This window comes from Taudactylus pleione, unplaced genomic scaffold (genome assembly GCF_031769625.1).
Source record: "Taudactylus pleione unplaced genomic scaffold, aTauple2 ptg000720l, whole genome shotgun sequence".
Taxonomy (NCBI): Eukaryota; Metazoa; Chordata; class Amphibia; order Anura; family Myobatrachidae; genus Taudactylus; species Taudactylus pleione.
In genome coordinates, this window is record NW_028285122.1 from 483,456 (window position 1) to 510,066 (window position 26,611).

Sequence of the window (26,611 nt, forward strand, 5' to 3'; positions counted from 1 at the left end):
TCCCAAATTCATTATATACTATATAGAATATGCTACACAGCAGTGTCCAAAATCATAATATACTATATAGAATATGCTACACAGCAGTGTCCCAAATTCATAATATACTATATAGAATATGCTACACAGCAGTGTCCCAAATTCATAATATACTATATAGAATATGCTACACAGCAGTGTCCCAAATCCATAATATACTATACAGAATATGCTACACAGCAGTGTCCAAATTCATAATATACTATATAGAATATGCTACACAGCAGAGTCCCAAATCCATAATATACTATACAGAATATGCTACACAGCAGTGTCCAAATCCATAATATACTATATAGAATATGCTACACAGCAGTGTCCCAAATTCATAATATACTATATAGAATATGCTACACAGCAGTGTCCCAAATTCATAATATACTATATAGAATATGCTACACAGCAGTGTCCCAAATTCATAATATACTATATAGAATATGCTACACAGCAGTGTCCCAAATTCATAATATACTATATAGAATATGCTACACAGCAGTGTCCCAAATTCATAATATACTATATAGAATATGCTACACAGCAGTGTCCCAATTTCATAATATACTATATAGAATATGCTACACAGCAGTGTCCCAAATTCATAATATACTATATAGAATATGCTACACAGCAGTGTCCCAATTTCATAATATACTATATAGAATATGCTACACAGCAGTGTCCAAATTCATAATATCCTATATAGAATATGCTACACAGCAGTGTCCCAAATTCATAATATACTATATAGAATGTGCTACACAGCAGTGTCCCAAATTCATAATATACTATATAGAATGTGCTACACAGCAGTGTCCAAATTCATAATATACTATATAGAATATGCTACACAGCAGTGTCCAAAATCATAATATACTATATAGAATATGCTACACAGCAGTGTCCCAAATTCATAATATACTATAAAGAATATGCTACACAGCAGTGTCCCAAATCCATAATATACTATATAAAATATGCTACACAGCAGTGTCCCAAATTCATAATATACTATATAGAATATGCTACACAGCAGTGTCCCAAATTCATAATATACTATATAGAATATGCTACACAGCAGAGCGCCAAATTCATAATATACTATATAGAATATGCTACACAGCAGTGTCCCAAATTCATAATATACTATATAGAATATGCAACACAGCAGTGTCCCAAATTCATAATATACTATATAGAATATGCTACACAGCAGTGTCCCAAATTCATAATATACTATATAAAATATGCTACACAGCAGCGTCCCAAATTCATACTATACTATATAGAATATTACACACAGCAGTGTCCCAAATTCATAATATACTATATAGAATATGCTACACAGCAGTGTCGAAATTCATAATACACTATATAGAATATGCTACACAGCAGTTTCCAAAATCATAATATACTATATAGAATATGCTACACAGCAGTGTCCAAATCCATAATATACTATATAGAATATGCTACACAGCAGAGCGCCAAATTCATAATATACTATATAGAATATTACACACAGCAGTTTCCAAAATCATAATATACTATATAGAATATGCTACACAGCAGTGTCCAAATCCATAATATACTATATAGAATATGCTACACAGCAGAGCGCCAAATTCATAATATACTCTATAGATTATGCTACACAGCAGTGTCCAAAATCCATAATATACTATATAGAATATGCTACACAGCAGAGCGCCAAATTCATAATATACTATATAGAATATGCTACACTGCAGTGTCCCGAATTCATAATATACTATATAGAATATGCTACACAGCAGTGTCCCAAATCCATAATATACTATATAGAATATGCTACACAGCAGTGTCCCAAATTCATAATATACTATATAGAATATGCTACACAGCAGTGTCCCAAATCCATAATATACTATATAGAATATGCTACACAGCAGTGTCCCAAATTCATAATATACTATATAGAATATGCTACACAGCAGTGTCCCAAATTCATAATATACTATATAGAATATGCTACACAGCAGTGTCCCAAATTCATATTATACTATATAGAATATGCTACACAGCAGTGTCCAAATTCATAATATACTATATAGAATATGCTACACAGCAGTGTCCAAAATCTTAATATACTATATAGAATATTACACACAGCAGTGTCCCAAATTCATAATATACTATATAGAATATGCTACACAGCAGTGTCCAAAATCATAATGTACCTCATAACACTGCCACCAATTCATTATATGCCCCTCAGCCGTTAATTATGCCATTCATATTTATTTTTTCGTAAACTCAGTGGTGCACTGCAGCGGCTGGAACCCTGGTCCTGACAATATCCCCTCAATTTACAAATGACACATTATATATATATACAGTATACGTATTACTTAAAGCATTGTTATCTGTACAATCTAACTCTTAAGCCTCAGGTTTGGATGCTAGATACAATGTAGCTCTTATGTCTCCTATTGGCCGTGATTACACAATGTATCACTTACTGTAGTTCTCAGACTCTGTAGTGGTATCACTATAAGAATAACCGGTGACTATATATTATAGCTGATATACAAGTCCACATGGGCATTAATATTTGGCAGCTGATGAATCTGACATCTAATGCATGGACGTTCTGCCTAACATTGCACGGCACATCTGTATGTTTTGATTGTATTTTAAGGACTTTATGTAAATGTATCTTAAAATATTATTTTTATCAAATACATTTCTTGTAAGTATTCTTACCATATCAGAGGTAACTCTAGGTATATGTTGTGTCTACCAGAACAGTGATTTATTTCTCTTTTTATTTAATTAAAATTAGAACAGGTCAGGACTTGGCACAATCGTACCACATACAAATTGCTATTCTTTAAAATATATTTTTTAACATTCATTTGTTTTTTCCCCGAAACTCCCCAGGCATGGTACTCTGCCCCCCCCCCCTCCACCCCAGCGGTGGCACGTACAGTATATTTGCACATTTCAGTAGATTACTAAACAGGTTACCTGATATAGACAAGCCTGTTATAGCCTGGTGCTCTTTATTGCTTTTGCAGGGTGACCCCACAAAGTACTGTAAGTAGTTACCATATTGATATTAAGGATTTTAAAATATTTAGTCAGAAAGTCAATGGACTCTTTTAGGGTTACAGTTAGTCTGCAGTTAGGTTTTGAATGTGATTATAGTTAGGCTGTGGATAGGGTTGGGCTGCAGTTATGGTTAGACTGTGGTTGGGCTGCAGTTATTGCTATGATGGTTATGGTTAGGTTTAGGGTTAGGGTTGAGCTGTGTTTAGGGTTAAAGTTGGGCTGCGGTTATGGTTGGGCTGCGGTGTGGGTTAAACTGCACTTAGCGTTAAACTAACGTTAGGTTTGGGGTTATGCTGTGGTTAGAGTAAGACTGCAGTTAGGTTTAGGGTTAGATTGCAGTTAGAGATAACCTGCAATTATTGGTTAAGCTGTGGTATGGGTTAGGCTGCAGTTAGGGTTAGACTAAGGTTAGGTTTGGGGTTAAGCTGTGGTTAGGGTTAGGCTGCAGTTAGTGCTAGACTGCAGTTAGGGTGAGACTGCAGTTAGGGTGAGACTGCAGTTAGAGATATCCTACAATTAGGGTTAGGCTAAGGTTAGGGTTGGGGTTAAGCTGTGGTTAGGATTAAGTTGCAGTTAGGTTTAGGGTTAGATTGCAGTTAGATATAACCTGCAGTTAGGGTTAGGCTACGGTTGGGGTTAAGCTGTGGTTAAGGTTAGCCTGCAGTTAGAGATAACCTGCAGTTAGGGTTAGGCTAAGGTTAGGGTTGGGAGTAGGCTGTGGTTAGGGTCAGGCTAAGGTTAGCTTTAGGGTTAGATTGCAGTTAGAGATAACCTGCAGTTAGGGTTAGGCTAAGGTTAGGTTTGGGGTTGGGCTGGGGTTAGTGTTAGGGTGAAGTTAGGTTTAGGGTTAGATTGCAGTTAGTGATAACCTGCAGTTAGGGTTAGGCTAAGGTTAGGTTTGGGAGTAGGCTGTGGTTAGGGTCAGGCTAAGGTTAGCTTTAGGGTTAGATTGCAGTTAGAGATAACCTGCAGTTAGGGTTAGGCTAAGGTTAGGGTTGGGGATAAGCTGTGGTTAGGGTTAGGCTGCAGTTAGGTTTAGGGTTAGATTGCAATTAGAGATAACCTGCAGTTAGGGTTAAGCTAAGGTTAGGGTTGGGGATAAGCTGTGGTTAGGGTTAGGCTGCAGTTAGGTTAAGGGTTAAATTGCAGTTAGAGATAACCTGCAGTTAGGATTAGGCTAAGGTTGGGGTTAAGCTGTTTTTAGGGTTAGCCTGCAGGTAGAGATAACCTGCAGTTAGGCTTAGGCTAAGGTTAGGGTTAGGCTATGGTTAGGGTTAGGCTAAGGTTAGGTTTAGGGTTAGATTGCAGTTAGATATAACCTGCAGTTCGGGTTAGGCTAAGGTTAGGGTTAAGCTGTGGTTAGGGTTAGCCTGCAGTTAGAGATAACCTGCAGTTAGGGTTAGGCTAAGGTTATGGTTGGGGTTGGGCTGTGGTTAATGTTAATGTGCAGTTAGGTTTAGGGTTAGATTGCAGTTAGATATAACCTGCAGTTAGGGTTAGGCTAAGGTTAGGGTTGGGATTAAGCTGTGGTTAGAGTCAGGCTAAGGTTAGGTTTAGGGTTAGATTGCAATTAGAGATAACCTGCAGTTAGGGTTAGGCTATGGTTACGGTTGGGGTTAAGCTGTGGTTAGGGTTAGGCTGCAGTTAGATTTTGGGTTAAATTGCAGTTAGAGATAACCTGCAGTTAGGGTTAGGATAAGGTTAGGGTTAGGGTTAGGCTGTGGTTAGGGTTAGGCTAAGGTTAGGTTTAGGGTTAGTTTGCAGGTAGAGATAACCTGCAGTTAGGATTAGTCTAAGGTTGGTGTTAAACTGTGGTTAGGTTTAGCCTGCAGTTAGAGATAACCCCAACATTAGCCTAACCTTAACTGCAGGTTATCTCTAACTGCAGGCTAAACCTAACCACAGTTTAACACCAACCTTAGACTAATCCTAACTGCAGGTTATCTCTACCTGCAAACTAACCCTAAACCTAACCTTAGCCTAACCCTAACCACAGCCTAACCCTAACCCTAACCTTAGCCTAACCCTAACTGCAGGTTATCTATAACTGCAGGCTAACCCTAACCACAGCTTAACCCCAACATTAGCCTAACCTTAACTGCAGGTTAAGCTGTGGTTAGGGTTAGCCTGCAGTTATAGATAACCTGCAGTTAGGGTTAGGCTAAGGTTAGGGTTGGGGTTAAGCTGTGGTTAGGGTTAGGCTAAGGTTAGAGATAACCCGCAGTTAGGGTAAGGCTAATGTTGGGGTTAAGCTGTGGATATGGTTAGCCTGCAGTTAGCGATAACCTGCAGTTAGGGTAGGGCTAAGGTTAGGGTTAGGGTTAGATTGCAGGTAGAGATAACCTGCAGTTAGGGTTAGACTAATGTTGGTGTTAAACTGTGGTTAGGTTTAGCCTGCAGTTAGAGATAACCTGCAGTTATGGTTAGGCTAATGTTGGGGTTAAGCTGAGGTTAGGGTTAGCCTGCAGTTATAAATAACCTGCATTTAGGGTTGGGGTTAAGCTGTGGTTAGGGTTAGGCTAAGGTTAGAGATAACCCGCAGTTAGGGTTAGGCTAATGTTGGGGTTAAGCTGTGGTTAGGGTTAGCCTGCAGTTAGCGATAACCTGCAGTTAGGGTAGGGCTAAGGTTAGGGTTGGGGTAGGCTGTGGTTAGGGTTAGGCTGCAGTTAGGTTTAAGGTTAGATTGCAGTTAGATATAACCTGCAGTTAGGGTTAGGCTAAGGTTAGGGTTAGGCTGTGATTAGGGTTAGGCTGCAGTTATGTTTATGGTTAGATTGCAGTTAGAGATAACCTGCAGTTAAGGTTACTCTAAGGTTAGGGTTGGGGTTAAGCTGTGGTTAGGGTTAGGCTGCAGTTAGGTTAAGGGTTAGATTGGAGTTAGAGATGACCTGCTGTTAGGGTTAGGCTAAGGTTGGGGTTAAGCTGTGGTTAGGGTTAGCCAGCAGTTAGAGATATCCTGCAGTTAGGGTTAGGCTAAGGTTAGGGTTATGCTGTGGTTAGGGTTAGGCTGCAGTTAGGTTTTGGGTTAGATTGCAGTTATAGATAACCTGCAGTTAGGGTTAGGCTAAGGTTTGGGTTGGGGTTAGGCTGTGGTTAGGCTGCAGTTAAGTTTAGGGTTAGATTGCAGTTTGAGATAACCTGCAGTTAGGGTTAGGCTGTGGTTAGGGTTGTGGTTAGGCTGTGGTTAGGGTTAGGCTGCAGTTAGGGTTAGATTGCAGTTAGAGATAACCTGCAGTTAGGGTTAGGCTAAGGTTTGGGTTGCGATTAGGCTGTGGTTAAGGTTAGGCTGCAGTTAGGGTTAGATTGCAGTTAGAGATAACCTGCAGTTAGGGTTAGGCTAAGGTTAGGGTTGGGGTTAGGCTGTGGTTAGGGTTAGGCTGCAGTTAGGTTTAGATTGCAGTTAGAGATAACCTGCTGTTATGGTTAGGCTAAGGTTAGGTTTGCGGTTGGGCTGTGGTTACGGTTAGAGTTAAGCTGTGGTTAGGGTTAGGCTGCAGTTAGAGATAACTTGCAGTTAGGGTTAGGTTAAGGTTAGGGTTGGGGTTAGGCTGTGGTTAGTGTTAGATTGCAGTTAGAGATAACTTGCAGTTAGGGTTAGGCTGCAGTTAGGGTTAGGGTTAGGCTGCAGTTAGGGTTAGATGGCAGTTAGAGATAACCTGCAGTTAGGGTTAGGCTAAGGTTAGGGTTGGGGTTAGGCTGTGGTTAGGGTTAGGCTGCAGTTAGGGTTAGATTGCAGTTAGAGATAACCTGCTGTTAGGGTTAGGCTAAGGTTAGGTTTGCGGTTGGGCTGTGGTTACGGTTAGAATTAAGCTGTGGTTAGGGTTAGGCTGCAGTTAGAGATACCTTGCAGTTTGGGTTAGGCTAAGGTTAGGGTTGGGGTTAGGCTGTGGTTAGGGTTAGATTGCAGTTAGAGATAACTTGCAGTTATGGTTAGGCTAAGGTTAGGGTTAGGGTTAGATTGCAGTTAGAGATAACTTGCAGTTAGGTTTAGGCTAAGGTTAGGGTTGGGGTTGGGCTGTGGTTACGGTTAGAGTTAAGCTGTGGTTTGGGTTAGGCTGCAGTTAGGGTAATATGCTTTAGTACTATCAACTTGTCAGCATTTTATCAGTGTTTATAATGACATTCTGACATGATACTCTGCACCCCCCAAATTGTTGTCCCCATGTAATTAGATCACTTATGTTTGTGGGGGGGGGAGCTGTCGACCTACTACTGTTCATTTATTCTATATTTCTTATTTTTGCCTCTTCCTTATTTAACACTGCGATGGTCTATTCCACTGCCTCTGATCCTCCTCCTCCTCATCATCATCATCATCAGCAGCAGCAGCAGCAGCAGCAGCAACATGGCTCAATGTAAAAGCTCTTCAAAGCCCACAAGAAATAGGGCTCCTGGCAGATGTATACACCTTGTGCCCATGTCTGGCTAATTGACCTTTATGCCTCCAGTATGCTTAGCCTTACTGTATTTATTTGTTCTGTAACTGCTATGGCACAGCACAGAGGCTGCAGCTTTTCTTCTAACATCATATTTGACTACTCAAAAGGAGAATGTAGTGGTAAAATGAGGATTCAAACCCTTATACCCAGTGTATGAGGACAAGCAAGCTGGGAATTACACATGCTCCACCCTTATACCCAGTGTATGAGGACAAGCAAGCTGGGAATAACACCTGCTCCACCCTTATACCCAGTGTATGAGGACAAGCAAGCTGGGGATTACACCTGCTCAACCCTTATACCCAGTGTACGAGCACAAGCAAGCTGGGAATTACACCTGCTCAACCCTTATACCCAGTGTACAAGCACAAGCAAGCTGGGAATTACACCTGCTCCACCCTTATACCCAGTGTACGAGCACAAGCAAGCTGGGAACTACACATGCTTCACTCTTATACCCAGTGTACGAGCACAATCAAGCTGGGTATTACACCTGCTCCACCCTTATACCCAGTGTACGAGCACAAGCAACCTGGGAATTAAACCTGCTCCTCCCTTAAGCCCAGTGTACGAGCACAAGCAAGCTGGGAATTACACCTGCTCCACCCTTAAGCCCAGTGTACGAGCACAAGCAAGCTGGGTATTACACCTGCTCCACCCTGATACCCAGTGTACGAGCACAAGCAAGCTGGGAATTACACCTGCTCCACCCTTAAGCCCAGTGTACGAGCACAAGCAAGCTGGGAATTACACCTGCTCCACCCTTATACCCAGTGTACGAGCACAAGCAACCTGGGAATTACACACGCTCCACCCTTATACCCAGTGTACGAGCACAAGCAAGCTGGGAATTACACCTGCTCCACCCTTATACCCAGTGTACGAGCACAAGCAAGCAGGGAATTACACCTGCTCAAACCTTATACCCAGTGTACGAGCACAAGCAAGCTGGGAATTACACCTGCTTCACCCTTATACCCAGTGTACAAGCACAAGCAAGCTGGGAATTACACCTGCTCCACCCTTATACCCAGTGTACGAGCACAAGCAATCTGGGAATTACACCAGCTCCACCCTTATACCCAGTGTACGAGCACAAGCAAGCAGGGAATTACACCCACTCCACCCTTTTACCTGGTGTACGAGCAAAAGCAAGCTGGGAATTACACCTGCTTCACACTTATACCCAGTGTACGAGCACAAGCAAGCTGGGAATTATACCTGCTCCACCATTATACCCAGTGTACGAACACAAGCAATCTGGGAATTACACCTGCTCCACCCTTATACCTAGTGTACGACCACAGGCAAGCTGGGAATTACACCTGCTCCAAAATTATACCTAGTGTACGGGCACAAGCAAGCTGGGAATTACACCTGCTATACCCTTATACCCAGTGTACGAGCACAAGCAAGCTGGGAATTACACCTGCTCCACCCTTATACCCAGTGTATGAGCACAAGCAAACTGGAAATTACACCTGCTCCACCCTTATACCCAGTGTATGAGCACAAGCAAGCTGGGAACTACACCTGCTTCACCCTTATACCCAGTGTACGAGCACAAGCAAGCTGGGAGTTACACCTGCTTCACCCTTATACCCAGTGTACGAGCACAAGTAAGATGGGAACTACACCTGCTCCACCCTTATACCCAGTGTACGAACACAAGCAAGCTGGGAATTACACTTGCTCCACCCTTATACCCAGTGTACGAGCACAAGCAAGCTGGGAATTGTACCTGCTTAAGGGATACTGTATGTAAAGACAATGGGAGACTTTTGCTGCCCAATATTTAGAAAAACAAATTATTTAATTGTTTAAAATATTGATTTTATGTTTAGTTGATAATAGGAACACTTGTAGGGCAGAACCTACTTATGATATTGCACATTTACACTAAAAGCATAGGTAGGTCCATTAAGATTCCATTTTAGACTGACTGCAAGACTTATATCTACTGTGTTGATGATCGTTGTCTGTGTTAATTTTCAGAATATATAATCTTGCATTTAAGCATCATTATATCTGTCCTCAGGGCCAGTTCTTCGAGCACAGAGAGGAATGGATTCAGCGGAAGTCGTGGTTGGAATACTCTCTAGAGAAGACCCCAATGCCTACCAATGGTTAATTAGGTTCCTCTTGTCTTTGCCAGAAGTGAACGATATTCACCCAATTAACATCTCACAAGACTTCAGAGAAGAAATATCTCAATATAACTTTGTTGTTCTGTACAAAATACAGAATAAAGAACTATTTGAATTTCTCGATGAGACAAAGACTCCATTTGACCTAGAATCTGTTCGGGATTTTCATGGTAAGATCATTGGTGAAAGAATTAGTAATAAAGACATATAGACCATGGGAATGACCAACCAACCATTAAACCCAACTAATCTAATTATTTTCAACACATTATAAATTTTCCTTTCCCTCAAGCTTAGTCAGCATTAAAAAAGTATCTAACTCCATGAATCTTAATTAATCCTCTACTACTCCCCTATTGTGAGGTTCATTTGCTCTTATTTCCAGCAGGGAAAATAAAGTACAACATTATATATATATATATATATATATATATATATATACACATATTGCTATGAGCCAATGTTAGATTATAGGAACAGTGGACATTTAACATATCTGAATCATCCAGCATTAAAATGATTGTCAGCACATAATAAGTTATTACTGCAATACAAAAAAACTTTATTGAAAAAACGTAAGTGTGAAATTTGTCTTCCTTGTAAAAAAGCGGCTACCGTGTGTTAATGCCAAAGCGATAGCGTTTTTGGGTAATATAAGAAAAAGAAAAATGGAATTGCGCTGCTAACTAAAAATATTTAAATAGAACCAGTATAGTATGTAATGATTAAATGTTATGATAGTGTCAAAAAAACTTTGGAAACATGAAAAGATTTTTATTAAACAGCATTAATTTCTATGTCTATATTAAGACCATGTGGCTGCAAGGTGTGCATAGCAAAAATCCATTCAGTTTCCTTTTTTATTAATGTTCGGGAATGGTCTCCTCTTTTCCATTTTTTTGGAATTTTTTGAATGCCCATGAAGTTCAATTCTGAAGGGTTTTTATTATGTTGTTCACAAAAGTGTTTCGAAAAACTGGAGAGGAGGAGACCATTCCCGATCATTAATAAAAAAGGAAAATGAATGGATTTTTGCTATGCACACCTTACAACCACATGGTCTTAATATAGACATAGAAATTAACGCTGTTTTATAAAAATCTTTTCATGTTTCCAAAGTTTTTTTTGACACAATCATAATATTTAATCATTACATGACAAATATTTTTAGTTAGCAGCGCGATTCCATTTTTATTTTTCTTATATTACCCAAAAACGCTATAGCTATGGCATTAAGACATGGTAGCCGCTTTTTTACAAGGAAGACAAATTTTAGACTTCTGTTTTTTCAAAAAAGTTTTTTCCCTATAAATAGAGATTTTATTTAATTTTAAAACATCCTTTATAAGGGTCAGGAGTGCCTGAAACGTGTTGGAAGCTGACACCACAAAGAATATCCTTCCTGCCCTGGAGCAGTGCTTTACATCGCGCACACCAGCGGAATAATTATACAAGCTCAGAGGGAACCAGCCAGCCGCGGAGAACACCAGCACACGGGAGGTAGACAGAGGCAGGGCTAACTAGTTAGTTCTACCTGCAGCCACCCCGTCAATGCTATGCTATTGGAAACATTAGAACCCACAGAAAACGCATTCAAAAGACTTTTTAACTGTGTAAAAGAGCTTTATAAACATTCACTAATTACCCCTTTTTTACAGGAATCGCGTCACACATATACTTAGTATTTATTCATCACAAACGCTCCTTTTTCTCCACTACTTACATTGTTTCTATTCTAAAGCGAGCTGCTACATTGTATATACTTTGTTTCAGTAGCTCAGCAGTACATATATTTTTACCATTATATACCCTGGTCCAGTATACAGTAGGTCTAACCAAGAATTGTCTTCTCTTTTGACTGTACTTACAGTAATTCTCGTTTTTATGTATAATTGAACCCTACCAGCCATTGTTGCTGTTATTTGACTCTGTTGCCTGATTAACTCAATCTCTAAAACAGAATGTCCTAAACTAATATTATTCTCATGACAGTTCTCTTATAACCTAAATGCCTAGCCCCCAGCCCATCTGCTGTGAATCTCATCCTCGTCTGATCTGTCTCTCTAAATTCCCAAACTTGCTTTCAAAGGAGCTATAGAACCAGAAGCAAGCAGAGAAATTACTGTACATACTTTTGAATTGTTTGACTAATACAGATTATTTTATGTCTGTGTCTAGAAAATAAAAAGATTCTGGTGGTGAATGATGACCTGGGAGACGGAACCTATGAGCAGAAGATCCAGAACTTGGAGAACCAAGAGGATTTTAAAACATGGATGAAAAATCTGTACCTATTCACAGCTGAGACGAGCTCTTCCATCAGCCCCAATAACTCAGATGCTGGATCCACAGCTGAGGTGAGAACTTCCATCAGGCCCAGTAACTCAGACACTGGATCCACAGCAGAGGTGAGAACTTCCATTAGCCACAGTAACTCAGACACTGGATCCACAGCAGAGGTGAGAACTTCCATCAGCCACAGTAACTCAGACACTGGATCCACAGTTGAGGCGAGAACTTCCATCAGCTCCAGTAACTCAGATACTGGATCCACAGCAGGAACCCAGAACCAAGACCTGGCTGGCTCAGTGAAGAAGAAATCAGATAGTGTGACAAGTGTTCCAACAGGTACATTGATGGCTGCATAATACTGTGACACTGAATGAGTTTGATATAAATTATAGAGAGACAAAACAGCATAATAAATAATTCAATATAGATCTAGAAATATTACATATCAGGAAGTAGGGGTCTATGGGCATCATGTAACAAGTTTTATCACTCAAAACAATGGTGCTCCAGCCAATCAGCTCCCTCTGTCATTTTTCAAACAGATGGCAGTTGGGAGCTGATTGGCTGGAGCACCATTATCATACGCAGCCAGTTTTATCACTTGTTTTGAGTAATAAAACTTGTTAATAAATGTATCCCTATGTATGAAAGGGATAAGTTCTCATAAACCTTCTATCGTCTGAGGGGTGCGCCATGCATACACCATATAATAAAACACATTCTTAAATAAACCGTATAAAATAAAGACTCGGAGACATGAGATTTGGCAGAATAATTTGTTAGCTATTCATTAAAATTATATAACAAATATTAAATTAACCATGACTGATAGAAAGTATGGTAGCAATAAAAGGTTGGCAACAATCGGCCTATTCCAACCTTGCAGAGCACAGACATGCATGGCCAGTGGACCGCCCAAAGTGCACAGCAACCAAGAACTAAACAATTGTCAACAATAGGTTTCCACTCAACCCCCTAACATGACTATCCACCCGGTAAGGTGATCCAGTGAACTCAACAAAGGTGAGCACGCCCAAAGACTATAATACTAAAAATGTAACCAAATTTGCACCCTAAGTGGTGACCTGCCATTCTTTCCCACCACAAAAAACAGCTAACTTCAAAAAATCTCACTGAACCACATAGGGAGGGAGGGAGGGTGGGAAGTCAGGAACAAAAGCCTCACATACCTAAGTAAAACACACACACCTATCCCAATAGGATCAATTCAATCACATGGTGTTACACAAGCCAGCCCCCAGACTTGAGCTTTAACCCACTCCGTTCTCATCCAATCACTCTGTTTACCTTACTGCCTCTATAAATACATTCAGTCTCTGGCCATATCTGCAATGTGCTGCACACTAGCACCAGTATGTAATGGTGATGCTCTGACTGAGTGGCTGGCGGTGCAGGGACCCAAGGCAGAGGAACCTCAGCTCCTAATTTGCGGTATCCCCAGTAATCTCCAATGCTGCAGAAGAAAGCCAGTGGACACTGCCGTGCATGCAATCTGTCACTTTTTCTTTTGTAGTTTTCTCTTAGTTTTGTGGTGGAGACCCAGATCCACAGTATGGGGGCAGCTAGGCCAGTCTGTGTGATTACACAATTCACCATTGGTATTAATAACTAGCACCCACTATGTTTCTATTTTTACCTCTTAATCAAGACTAATGTGTCATAAAAACATTACAGTTATACAGAATGGTGTGCAAAAAATGTACAGTCATAAAATAGTAATAAAATAGAGAGAGAGTGAGAGAGAGAGAGAAAGAGAGAGTGAGAGAGAGAGTGAGAGAGAGAGAGAGATTTACTAAACTGCGGGATTTTTGAAGTGGAGATGTTGCTCATAGCAACCAATCAGATTCTTGCTATTATCTTCTATAAGGTGCTAGATAAACAATAAGTAGAATCTGATTGGATTCAATGGGCAACATCTCCACTTCTAAAGACCCACACTTTAGTAAATATATACGAGAGAGAGAGAGAGAGAGATACAGATAGAGAGACAGAGAGAGAGAGAGAGTGAGAGAAAGAGAGAGAGTGAGAGAGAGAGAGATACAGATAGAGACAGAGAGAGAGAGAGAAAGAGAGAGAGAGAGATACAGATAGAGAGACAGAGAGAGAGAGAGAGAGGAAGAGAGAGAGAGAGAGAGAGAGAGAGAGCGAGAGAGAGAGAGAGAGACATTTCGTAAATGCTGCTAGAACTCTGCTTTGGTATAATACTGTATAATTCTAATTTTCTATGCAAATGATATATCCAACAGAGGTTACTGGGCAGGGGTGGTCTTTCAACTTGTTTTGCCAACTACCCCCTCAACCCTCAACCCACACACCAACTCCTAAAATACTTCTTACAGTATAATATATTCATGATCTTTTTTTTTTATTAAATCTATCCTATGTATATGATGCATTCAAACCATTTATACAGAATAAAAGCATTAATAAGATAATTTATTGACAGAAACACCCGGCACATCTGCAGATGGAAAGACTCTAACAGGCACGTTACAGGTAAAGTTACTTTCCCAGCATTTACCTCTTTCCTATCATCCAAAATATTTGCATCTAATTAAATTCACTGCTTATTTGTGATGCCTGATTTCCCAGCTATATGGGTTGGTCACATCACACAATGACAGGGTCACTTCTGATAGTGGAAATGTAGTGATGCATAATTAATCTATACCTGTACTACACCATGTGTATCTAGCACAACATCGCCGGCGACGGGACCCGGCATGCGGATAGTGCATACACACTTGCCGGTGCCGGGTCCGATGGGGGAGGGACGTGTCATGCTGCATTCTGCAGCACAGCATCATTAGCCACATCCTCCATAAATCCTACAGCAGAGCCAACGGGGTTGCTAGCATCCTGCAGGAGCGCGCATATCATGGGTACACACTAGACGATGTACCCAATATGTCATTCCAATCCGAGGGATCGCATGACATATCATCTAGTGTGTACACATCTTAAGTGTGGCAATTACAGCTGGAGCAATATGTGGCATATGGATGTTATTAGCTGATTCGACAGGTGCAGAATGGGCGAGATATGAAATGAACATTCAGGTTGGAAATGTTCCTGGATTAGTCATTCCTGGATTAGTCGTTCCTGGATTAGAGCTTCCTGGATTAGTCGTTCCTGGATTAGAGCTTCCTGGATTTGTAGTTCCTGGATTAGACCTTCCTGGATTAGTCATTCCTGGATTAGTCGTTCCTGGATTAGAGCTTCCTGGATTTGTAGTTCCTGGATTAGACCTTCCTGGATTAGTAATTTTTGGATTCGTCGTTCCTGGATTAGATCTTCCTGGAAAAATTGTTCTTGGATTAGACCATTTTGGAGTAGTCAGTCCTGGATTAGACCTTCCTGGATTAGTCATTTTTGGATTAGTCATTCCTGGATTAGACCTTCCTGGATTAGTCATTATTGGATTTGTCAGCCCTGGATTAGACCTTCCTGGATTAGTTGCTCCTGGATTAGTCATTCTTGTATTAGATTTTCCTGGATTAGATCTTCCTGCAAAAATTGTTTAGAAATTCTTGGATTAGATCTTCCTGGATTAGTTGCTCCTGGATTAGTAATTCTTGGAAATATTTCCTGGATTAGATCTTCTTGCAAAAATTGTTCTTGGATTAAACCATTTTGGAATAGACAGTCCTGGATTAGACTTTCCTGGATTAGTTGTTCCTGTATTAGACCTTCCTGGATAAATTGTTCTTGGATTAGACTTTACTGGATTAGATCTTCCTGGATTAGTTGTTGTGCCTTTGATAAACAAACATGAACCGACATAGACAGAACATAAACCAGTAAGGACATGTGCAAAAAAGACATCATTGATGTTCCATTATTGTTGTCTTACACATAAGTGAAAAAGGTAAGACATTAAACTCAGGTGTGCAGAGACATGGAAAAGCTGGAACTAAGGTGTAAGGGATGGGTACGGGATTCCGGTGAGACAAGCATAAGTAAGTGTGCGAGAAAATAGCACTTGTATCATTGTTTTACCTCCGCCAGCATTCGCACTGCTTTTGCACAGAGAAATAGACTTTGGCGCACCGGAGTAACTCTAATTATGTGCCGGTAATTATGAACCAAACAACAAAAAACTTTTATGCGCAAATTCATCCTAGATTAATATCAATGCAGAGTTGCAAGATATTTGGTTGTAGCTGCAAATATATCAAATATTCTACTATTCCACTCATGACACCTAGTTCATAATAGTGCACTTGATTAAGGGCCTGATTCAGAGATGTACGCAAAGTCGCAAACCCGATGATTTGCACACATCTACGATTGTTGGGGGTCTGCAAATGCCCCCCTTATCCGTGGCACGATTGAGATGCTGAAGCATTTGGTGGCGAACACAAGGAGCCGCTCTACAAAATGTTGTCCCCTTTTTGTAGGCGTGCCGAGCCCAGGGTCTTCATCGTCGGACCCTGTTTATGCAGCATGGCCAAAGAAGAAACCATCGTGACCGATGGTCCTGATGGTCGCGTTGATGTTGCGTCTATGGATGCTGCACTTGGATTGAAGATGCATTTTCTACAAACACCTCCTGCTGCATTTGCATCTGTGCAATACCGTCCATTTATGAATCCGGCCCTAAATCCCCACCGGGAGATTTCCTTCTTCCACTGACACCAAATGGCCCATCTAGCTGTGTTGTACCACTGATCCCAGTAAGGTCAAATCAGCCTGACCAATGTATTGCTCTATAGAGCGCCCCAATGCTCAGACAAATGTTTCTGTCTATATTAGATAACACAGAAGCATATTACACTGTATGGGGGGAATTGACCAGCTATGTTTCTGCTTGAAATCACTATATTAGGTGGGTGGTACAAACTCCCTACACTATTGGGACTCACCTAATGATCTATTTCTGCTTAACAGGACATTGAAAGTTTGACAGAAGCCAGAAGCAAAGGAAGCTCCATCCAGGTCAGTGACCCAGTAATTAATGCCGGCTCACACGTTAGGAAAAAATGTGCTGTGCTCTAAATAAACATCTGATGGGCTTCCCAACTTATTGCCATCTACTCTCCTTTATGTCCATGTAAAACTAAGGTTCTAGACACCCTCATGTATAAACATTGGGCAGAATAAATGTTCCTGCGCCATGTGCAACTTTCACATATACGGTGCAATCTCCCAGCTTTATGTAAGGATGGGAGAACTGACAGAGAATGGACAACCCACACCTATTACATATATAAGTTTAAGAAGAAGAAGAAGATTGTCTTTAAGTGGATAACCCCATTAAAGTACCAACATGTAGTGCAAAAATGCTGGTTATACTGATTATTGCTATATCATTCCAGGAAGGTGGGTTCTATGGCTCCTGTATTTGTTAATATTAAGTAGTATATTGGCACACTCCATAGCTTATAGCCAGCACAGTACCAAACCAAGGGCAAAACATGGTGAGCATAAGCTCTGGAAATATCAGTCATTGTATCCACTGACATCCTTAATGTAAACAACAGTGGAGGTTTAACACCAATGGCATAGTATTAATGGGTGCAGGGTCTGTCGTGCAAACAGGCCCCTGGTTCGGGGATGGCCCGCATTGCTCATCCTGCACCCATTCCATATGCTCACCTACTGCGCTGTTTTCCCAGAGATACTGTATGCACATGTTTCGTAGAGGAATTACTGGGAAAAAGGTGCCTAGAGATATGCCCAAGCTTGGTAGACTATGACACAGTGCCATAGTGTACACGGAACCTGCACCAACGCAATAGGGTGGGACCTCCTTGGACACTGAACACGGGCCCCCTCCCCTCATAAGACACCACTGCCTAACACACAATGTTTTGAGAACTCCATTGAAGTATTCCCCTAATCAGATGACAGCTGTTATTGCAGGCAGAGGCGGGCACCCAGACTTTACTTAAAGCAGCATTGCAAGAGTGCACTGCAAGCTGTAGAAATTAGGTAGGATCTCTGCCCACGATGGCAAAACCATCAACCAAAGTCTGTGTGTATGTGTGTATATACAGTATGTGAATAAGTGTAACTTTATGTATTTATGTGTGTGACAGTATGTATGTATATGTACATGACTGTTACAGTATGTGCATATCTGTGTGATAGTATGTATGCATGTATGTATATATGTGTGTGACTATATATGTGTATCTGTGTCTGCCTATGTATGCATGCATACCCCCCAACCAGTTGGTGGGACAGTCCTGTTTTTAGATGCTATCCCACCTGTGGGACGGGGAAAAAGTAGGGAGGGCAGCCCAGTGGCTGGGGAAGTGATGTCCGTGCCCCCAGTGAGAAATGAATTGGCGTGAAGCTGTGTTGTCATGCACCGTTTTTGTGTGCCTGCGCACAGTGACACCATCCCAATGTCCAAAATGTTGTGCTTTAGGTCCTTCCAGTCTTAAATGCCCCGGGCCCCCCAAATCCCTTAATGCAGCTCCGATTGCAGGACCCTGGCCTGACTGGTCTGGGGAGCGGTGCTTTGAACAAATAATATGGATCTTTTTTTATTTTTGTAAGATGTGAGAACTATGACAGTTTCTTCTGAGACTAACCTGGGGGAAAAGGAGAGAATCAAATGTGAAAAATAAAACACAGAACTGAAACTATAATAGTGCAACATTGCTCCTTTATCAACAATACTTTGCTGTTCAACAATGGGGCCTATTCTGCCATGTATGGAGGGCAGTCACAAGTGCGGATCGACGAGGTAACCAGATTTACCGAATTATGCTAATGCGAATATCCACGTGGCTTCATGAGCATAGCTGCACCGCTCAATGTTTGGCGCAAATTATCCCCATCTTTAAACTGAAGTAGCCCCTACAAGAATGGGAGGACAGTATGTTCCCTATCATGCCCATAATAACACCTGTAAATGTGGGAGTCCCCTGATTTGGGACCGATATGAAATACCGCTGGCCCTCTGGCCGGCAGCTTGCATCCCGGCTGCGGCAGCCCGACAGAAGCAGAGTTCCCGGCAGCAGAAGCCCGACAGCGCTGGAAATCGTGATCATCCGTAGGTAAGTATATACTAACCTAACCTAACTCCCTAACCCTCCTTAGGGGTACCTATCCCTAACTTCCCCCCAAGTGCTTAAACCTAATCCCCCCTCTAAGTGCCTAACCCTAACCCCCCCTTTCCCTGCTGCCTAAACCTAAGTGCCTAACTCTAAGTCCCCCCCGGGGGTGCCTAACCCTCCCTCCCCCATAGCCTATCCCTAACCCTCCCGGGGGGTACCTGACCCTAAGTCCCCCCCTGGGAGCCCTAAACCTAACCCTACCCCCCCGGCTGTCCGCTCGCAGCGCCCGGCATCCCTTTGATCGGGATGCCGGGCGCCTGTCTCCTGGCGGCGGGAAAATGACAGGCGTCTAGATATAGACGCCTGTCATTTAACCCACACCGGGATAAAGCACTCGGGAAGCCGGCTGCCGGTATCACGTCAACCAGTTTCCCGATTGCATTCCCCTCTTTCACATTATGAGGTCTCCTTAGCAGCTATTGACTGATGATCACCTATGGTCACCAAACAGTATCACCCAGGGCTAAGGAACAAAATCGATTTCCATAGATGGGGGCAGAATGGGCCCTATCTCCTCCATACTGGTCTGCACACACAAACAATGTGCCCCCCTTAGTAGTTACTGTCTGGTGATCGCCTGACAGTAACTGAAACAGGACACAAAAATAACATTTGCCACAAATGTGGGTTATCTAAAGCCCATAATGCCCCCATCTTGTGTCAAATAAAAACTGTCTCCATCCTTTAATGCAGCAGCTTTCCCAGATGAATAAGTAGCAGGCCTCTGTTGGGCTACGATATTACACTCACACAAAGCGAACGTTTAAATTGGGGCAGATAAAATTTGCCAATAGAAGAAAATATATACCACAGTATCATTTTAATGGATATTTTATTTGTGTGTAAAAAACTACATGAAGAATCCAGCTGGTTAGAATAATGGATTAATGCTGAATCAGAAATTACTAAGTATTTATTTTGGGTGTTTATACAAAAAATAATAATCACTTTCATGAACCAAAAGCGAAAGTAATTTCAATTAAAAAACACTCACAGGTACTTGCCCATTTTAGTTACATTTTAAGTGAGGAGTTATATTGAGCAAAAAGACTAATGGTACTTTCAGTAAATACGGTACAATGTATCCTGGAAAACAAGGTATAATTTGTGTGTGTGATGTATCAGTGATATTGATGTTGGATTGTCAGGAGCACAAACATTGGAAAATGGCCTCAGCAGGAAAATGGTGAGTAATGGGCATCACAACTGCTGTGTAGTAACGGGGTTATTGTGCAGATTACGTTTATAATAGGTGCCCTCGCTCATCTCAGTTTAACACTTACAATATGTATTCTGTGCATACAATAAGAACTATAGTATTGCTTAGTTTGTGCTATAAATTCTATATAATTTAAATAACAATGTATTTTTATACTTTATTTTCTCTTTCAGAAGTACTGTTATAGGATCGCTATAGGTGTGATCATAACTACTATGATTATTGTTACTGGTTTAGCAGGGAACACATCACAATTGCCAGGAAATTCCAGCCATGATCCTGAATACACAACTTTAGGAACCAACAGGACTGAATTTTTCACCTTTTTTCCCAACTACACAACTGACAATACAACAACACAAGTATATCCCACAACTAGTCCAAACTCCACCATATCCATTCCAGGAAAATCCAGCCACTATCCAGAAGAAACCGTCACATCTCAAGGGATCAACAGGACACAAACTGCTACCTTTCCTCCCAGCTACACAACTGACAATACAACTACAAAAGTATATCCCGCAACTAGTCCAAACACAACTATATCCATTCCAGGAAATTCCAGTCACTATCCAGAAGAAACCGTCACATCTCTTGGGATCAACAGGACACAAACTGCTACCTTTCCTCCTAACTACACAACTGACAATACTACAACACAAGTATATCCCGCAACTAGTCTAAACTCAACCATATCCATTCCAGAAAATTCCAGCTACTATCCAGAAGAAACCGTCACATCTCAAGGGATCAACAGGACACAAACTGGTACCTTTCCTCCCAAATACACAACTGACAATAAAACTACACAAGTATATCACACAACTAGTCCAAACACAACTATATCCGTTGCTGGAAATTCCAGTCACTATCCAGAAGAAACCGTCACATCTCTAGGGATCAACAGGACACAAACTACTACTTATCCTCCCAACTACACAACTGACAATACAACAACACAAGTATATCCCACAGCTAGTCCAGACTCCACTATATTCATTCCAGGAAATTCCAGCCACTATCCAGAAGAAACCGTCACATCTCAAGGGATCAACAGGACACAAGCTTCTTCCTTTCCTCCCAACTACACAACTGACAATACTACAACACAAGTATATCCCACAACTAATCCAAATTCAACCATATCCATTCCTGGAAATTCCAGCTACTATTCAGAAGAAACCGTCACATCTCAAGGGTTCAACAGGACACAAACTGCTACCTTTCCTCCTAACTACACTACTGACAATACTACAACACAAGTATATCCCACAACTAGACCAGACTCCACTATATCCATTCCAGGAAATTCTAGCCACTATCCAGAAGAAATCGTCACATCTCAAGGGATCAACAGGACACAAACTGCTATCTTTCCTCCCAACTCCACAACTGACAATACAACTACACAAGTATATCCCACAACTAGTCCAAACACAAATATATCCATTCCAGGAAATTCCAGTCACTATCCAGAAGAAACCGTCACATCTCTTGGGATCAACAGTACACAAGCTTCTACCTTTACTCCCACCTACACAACTGACAATACAACTACACAAGTATATCCCACAGCTAGTCCAAACTCCACTATATCCATTCCAGGAAATTCCAGCTACTATCCAGAAGAAACCGTCACATCTCTTGGGGTCAACAGGACACAAGCTTCTACCTTTACTCCCAACTACACAGCTGATAATACAACTACACAAGTATATCCCACAACTAGTACAAACACAACTATATCCATTCCAGGAAATTCCAGTCACTATCCAGAAGAAACCGTCACATCTCTTGGGATCAACAGGACACAAACTGCTACCTTTCCTCCTAACTACACAACTGACAATACTACAACACAAGTATATCCCGCAACTAGTCCAAACTCAACCATATCCATTCCAGAAAATTCCAGCTACTATCCAGAAGAAACCGTCACATCTCAAGGGATCAACAGGATACAAACTGCTACCTTTCCTCCCAAATACACAACTGACAATACAACTACACAAGTATATCACACAACTAGTCCAAACACAACTATATCCATTGCTGGAAATTCCAGTCACTATCCAGAAGAAACCGTCACATCTCTAGGGATCAACAGGACACAAACTACTACTTATCCTCCCAACTACACAACTGACAATACAACTACACAAGTATATCCCACAACTAGTCCAAACACAAATATATCCATTCCAGGAAATTCCAGTCACTATCCAGAAGAAACCGTCACATCTCTTGGGATCAACAGTACACAAGCTTCTACCTTTACTCCCACCTACACAACTGACAATACAACTACACAAGTATATCCCACAACTAGTCCAAACTCCACTATATCCATTCCAGGAAAATCCAGCCACTATCCAGAAGAAACCGTCACATCTCAAGGGATCAACAGGACACAAACTGCTACCTTTCCTCCCAACTACACAACTGACAATACAACAACACAAGTATATCCCACAACTAGTCCAAACTCCACCATATCCATTCCAGGAAAATCCAGCCACTATCCAGAAGAAACCGTCACATCTCAAGGGATCAACAGGACACAAACTGCTACCTTTCCTCCCAGCTACACAACTGACAATACAACTACAAAAGTATATCCCGCAACTAGTCCAAACACAACTATATCCATTCCAGGAAATTCCAGTCACTATCCAGAAGAAACCGTCACATCTCTTGGGATCAACAGGACACAAACTGCTACCTTTCCTCCTAACTACACAACTGACAATACTACAACACAAGTATATCCCGCAACTAGTCTAAACTCAACCATATCCATTCCAGAAAATTCCAGCTACTATCCAGAAGAAACCGTCACATCTCAAGGGATCAACAGGACACAAACTGGTACCTTTCCTCCCAAATACACAACTGACAATACAACTACACAAGTATATCACACAACTAGTCCAAACACAACTATATCCGTTGCTGGAAATTCCAGTCACTATCCAGAAGAAACCGTCACATCTCTAGGGATCAACAGGACACAAACTACTACTTATCCTCCCTACTACACAACTGACAATACAACAACACAAGTATATCCCACAGCTAGTCCAGACTCCACTATATTCATTCCAGGAAATTCCAGCCACTATCCAGAAGAAACCGTCACATCTCAAGGGATCAACAGGACACAAGCTTCTTCCTTTCCTCCCAACTACACAACTGACAATACTACAACACAAGTATATCCCACAACTAATCCAAATTCAACCATATCCATTCCTGGAAATTCCAGCTACTATTCAGAAGAAACCGTCACATCTCAAGGGTTCAACAGGACACAAACTGCTACCTTTCCTCCTAACTACACTACTGACAATACTACAACACAAGTATATCCCACAACTAGACCAGACTCCACTATATCCATTCCAGGAAATTCTAGCCACTATCCAGAAGAAATCGTCACATCTCAAGGGATCAACAGGACACAAACTGCTATCTTTCCTCCCAACTCCACAACTGACAATACAACTACACAAGTATATCCCACAACTAGTCCAAACACAAATATATCCATTCCAGGAAATTCCAGTCACTATCCAGAAGAAACCGTCACATCTCTTGGGATCAACAGTACACAAGCTTCTACCTTTACTCCCACCTACACAACTGACAATACAACTACACAAGTATATCCCACAGCTAGTCCAAACTCCACTATATCCATTCCAGGAAATTCCAGCTACTATCCAGAAGAAACCGTCACATCTCTTGGGGTCAACAGGACACAAGCTTCTACCTTTACTCCCAACTACACAGCTGATAATACAACTACACAAGTATATCCCACAACTAGTACAAACACAACTATATCCATTCCAGGAAATTCCAGTCACTATCCAGAAGAAACCGTCACATCTCTTGGGATCAACAGGACACAAACTGCTACCTTTCCTCCTAACTACACAACTGACAATACTACAACACAAGTATATCCCGCAACTAGTCCAAACTCAACCATATCCATTCCAGAAAATTCCAGCTACTATCCAGAAGAAACCGTCACATCTCAAGGGATCAACAGGATACAAACTGCTACCTTTCCTCCCAAATACACAACTGACAATACAACTACACAAGTATATCACACAACTAGTCCAAACACAACTATATCCATTGCTGGAAATTCCAGTCACTATCCAGAAGAAACCGTCACATCTCTAGGGATCAACAGGACACAAACTACTACTTATCCTCCCAACTACACAACTGACAATACAACTACACAAGTATATCCCACAACTAGTCCAAACACAAATATATCCATTCCAGGAAATTCCAGTCACTATCCAGAAGAAACCGTCACATCTCTTGGGATCAACAGTACACAAGCTTCTACCTTTACTCCCACCTACACAACTGACAATACAACTACACAAGTATATCCCACAACTAGTCCAAACTCCACTATATCCATTCCAGGAAATTCCAGCTACTATCCAGAAGAAACCGTCACATCTCTTGGGGTCAACAGGACACAAGCTTCTACCTTTACTCCCAACTACACAGCTGATAATACAACTACACAAGTATATCCCACAACTAGTACAAACACAACTATATCCATTCCAGGAAATTCCAGTCACTATCCAGAAGAAACCGTCACATCTCTAGGGATCAACAGGACACAAACTGCTACCTTTACTCCCAACTACACAACTGACAATACAACAACACGAGTATATCCCACAACTAGTCCAAACTCCACTATATCCATTCCAGAAAATTCCAGCCACTATCCAGAAGAAACTGTCACATCTATTGGGATCAACAGGACACAAGCTTCTACCTATACTCCCAACTACACAACTGACAATACAACTACACAAGTATATCCCACAACTAGACCAATCTCCACTATATCCATTCCAGGAAATTCCAGCCACTATCCAGAAGAACCCCTCACATCTCAAGGGATCAACAGGACAGAAACTGCTAGCACTCCACCCAACTACACAACTGACAATACAACTACACAAGTATATCCCACAACTAGTCCAAACACAACTATATCCATTTTAGGAAATTCCAGCTACTAATCAGAAGAAACCGTCACATCTCTAGGGTTCAACAGGACACAAACTACTACTTATCCTCCCAACTACACAACTGACAATACAACAACACAAGTATATCCCACAACTAGTCCAGACTCCACTATATCCATTCCAGGAAATTCCAGTCACTATCCAGAAGAAACCGTCACATCTCTTGGGATCAACAGGACACAAGCTTCTACCTTTACTCCCAACTACACAATTGACAATACAACTACACAAATATATCCCACAACTAGTCCAAACACAACTATATCCATTCCGGGAAATTCCAGTCACTATCCAGAAGAAACCATCTCATCTATTGGGATCAACAGTACACAATCTTCAACCTTTACTCCCACCTACACAACTGACAATACAACAACACAAGTATTTCCCACAACTAGTCCAGACTCCACTATATCAATTTCAGGAAATTCCAGCCACTATCCAGAAGAAACCGTTACATCTCTTGGGATCAACAGGACACAAGCTTCTACCTTTACTCCCAACTACACAATTGACAATACAACTACACAATTATATCCCACAACTAGTCCAAACACAACTATATCCATTCCAGGAAATTCCAGCCACTATCCATAACAAACAAGTATATCCTACAACTAGTACAAACTCCACTATTTCCATGCCAGAAAGTTCCACAACTAGTATTATATCAAACCAATCATTTACAGAAACTAGTACTGACTACCCACATTACACTGTTCCTAGTCTAGGTGCCATCACTACAGATACTACAACATTGTCTCCAGCAGATATAACCTTAAATCTCACAGTTGGTCCTGGAATCATAACATCAAGCCAAAAACATTTTACTCTATCCACAGAAAACATCACCACTATTAGAAAAACTATTATCACAACATCTGGAATTGACTCATCAGATCCAGCACTAATAACTCCCACCACAATCAGAACTAGTTCTAAAGTAACCACATAAAATCCAGGAGATACAACACCAAATATAGAGAACACAATGACTAATCTAGGAACCATTTCCCCAAAATCTGAAACTCCCACATCAGTCCGAAGTAACACAACCCTCATTGCCATTATTACAAGATCTAAAGACACTACACCATTCCCCAGAGATTCAACTGAAGATATAGAGTACACCACCACAAATCTAATGGACATGCTTCAAAGTTCTGAACAATCTACATCAGTTCCAGAACATTCAACCCCCATCACTCCTAAA

The 26,611-nt window shown here is 41.2% G+C and overlaps 1 protein-coding gene across 1 annotated transcript in view; it reads left to right on the plus strand.

Annotated features, from left to right (window-relative positions):
* Window positions 1-25,995, plus strand: part of LOC148477377 (uncharacterized) — a 49,580-nt gene extending 23,585 nt beyond the window's left edge. Inside the window, 7 exon segments of the mRNA XM_088456797.1 lie at window positions 9,413-9,479; window positions 9,607-9,885; window positions 11,894-12,343; window positions 15,053-15,507; window positions 16,919-16,966; window positions 20,491-20,906; window positions 21,507-25,995. Of these exon segments, the coding sequence (XP_088312923.1) occupies window positions 9,413-9,479; window positions 9,607-9,885; window positions 11,894-12,343; window positions 15,053-15,507; window positions 16,919-16,966; window positions 20,491-20,906; window positions 21,507-25,995 (6,204 nt within the window).
* Window positions 25,996-26,611: the final 616 nt, after the last annotated feature.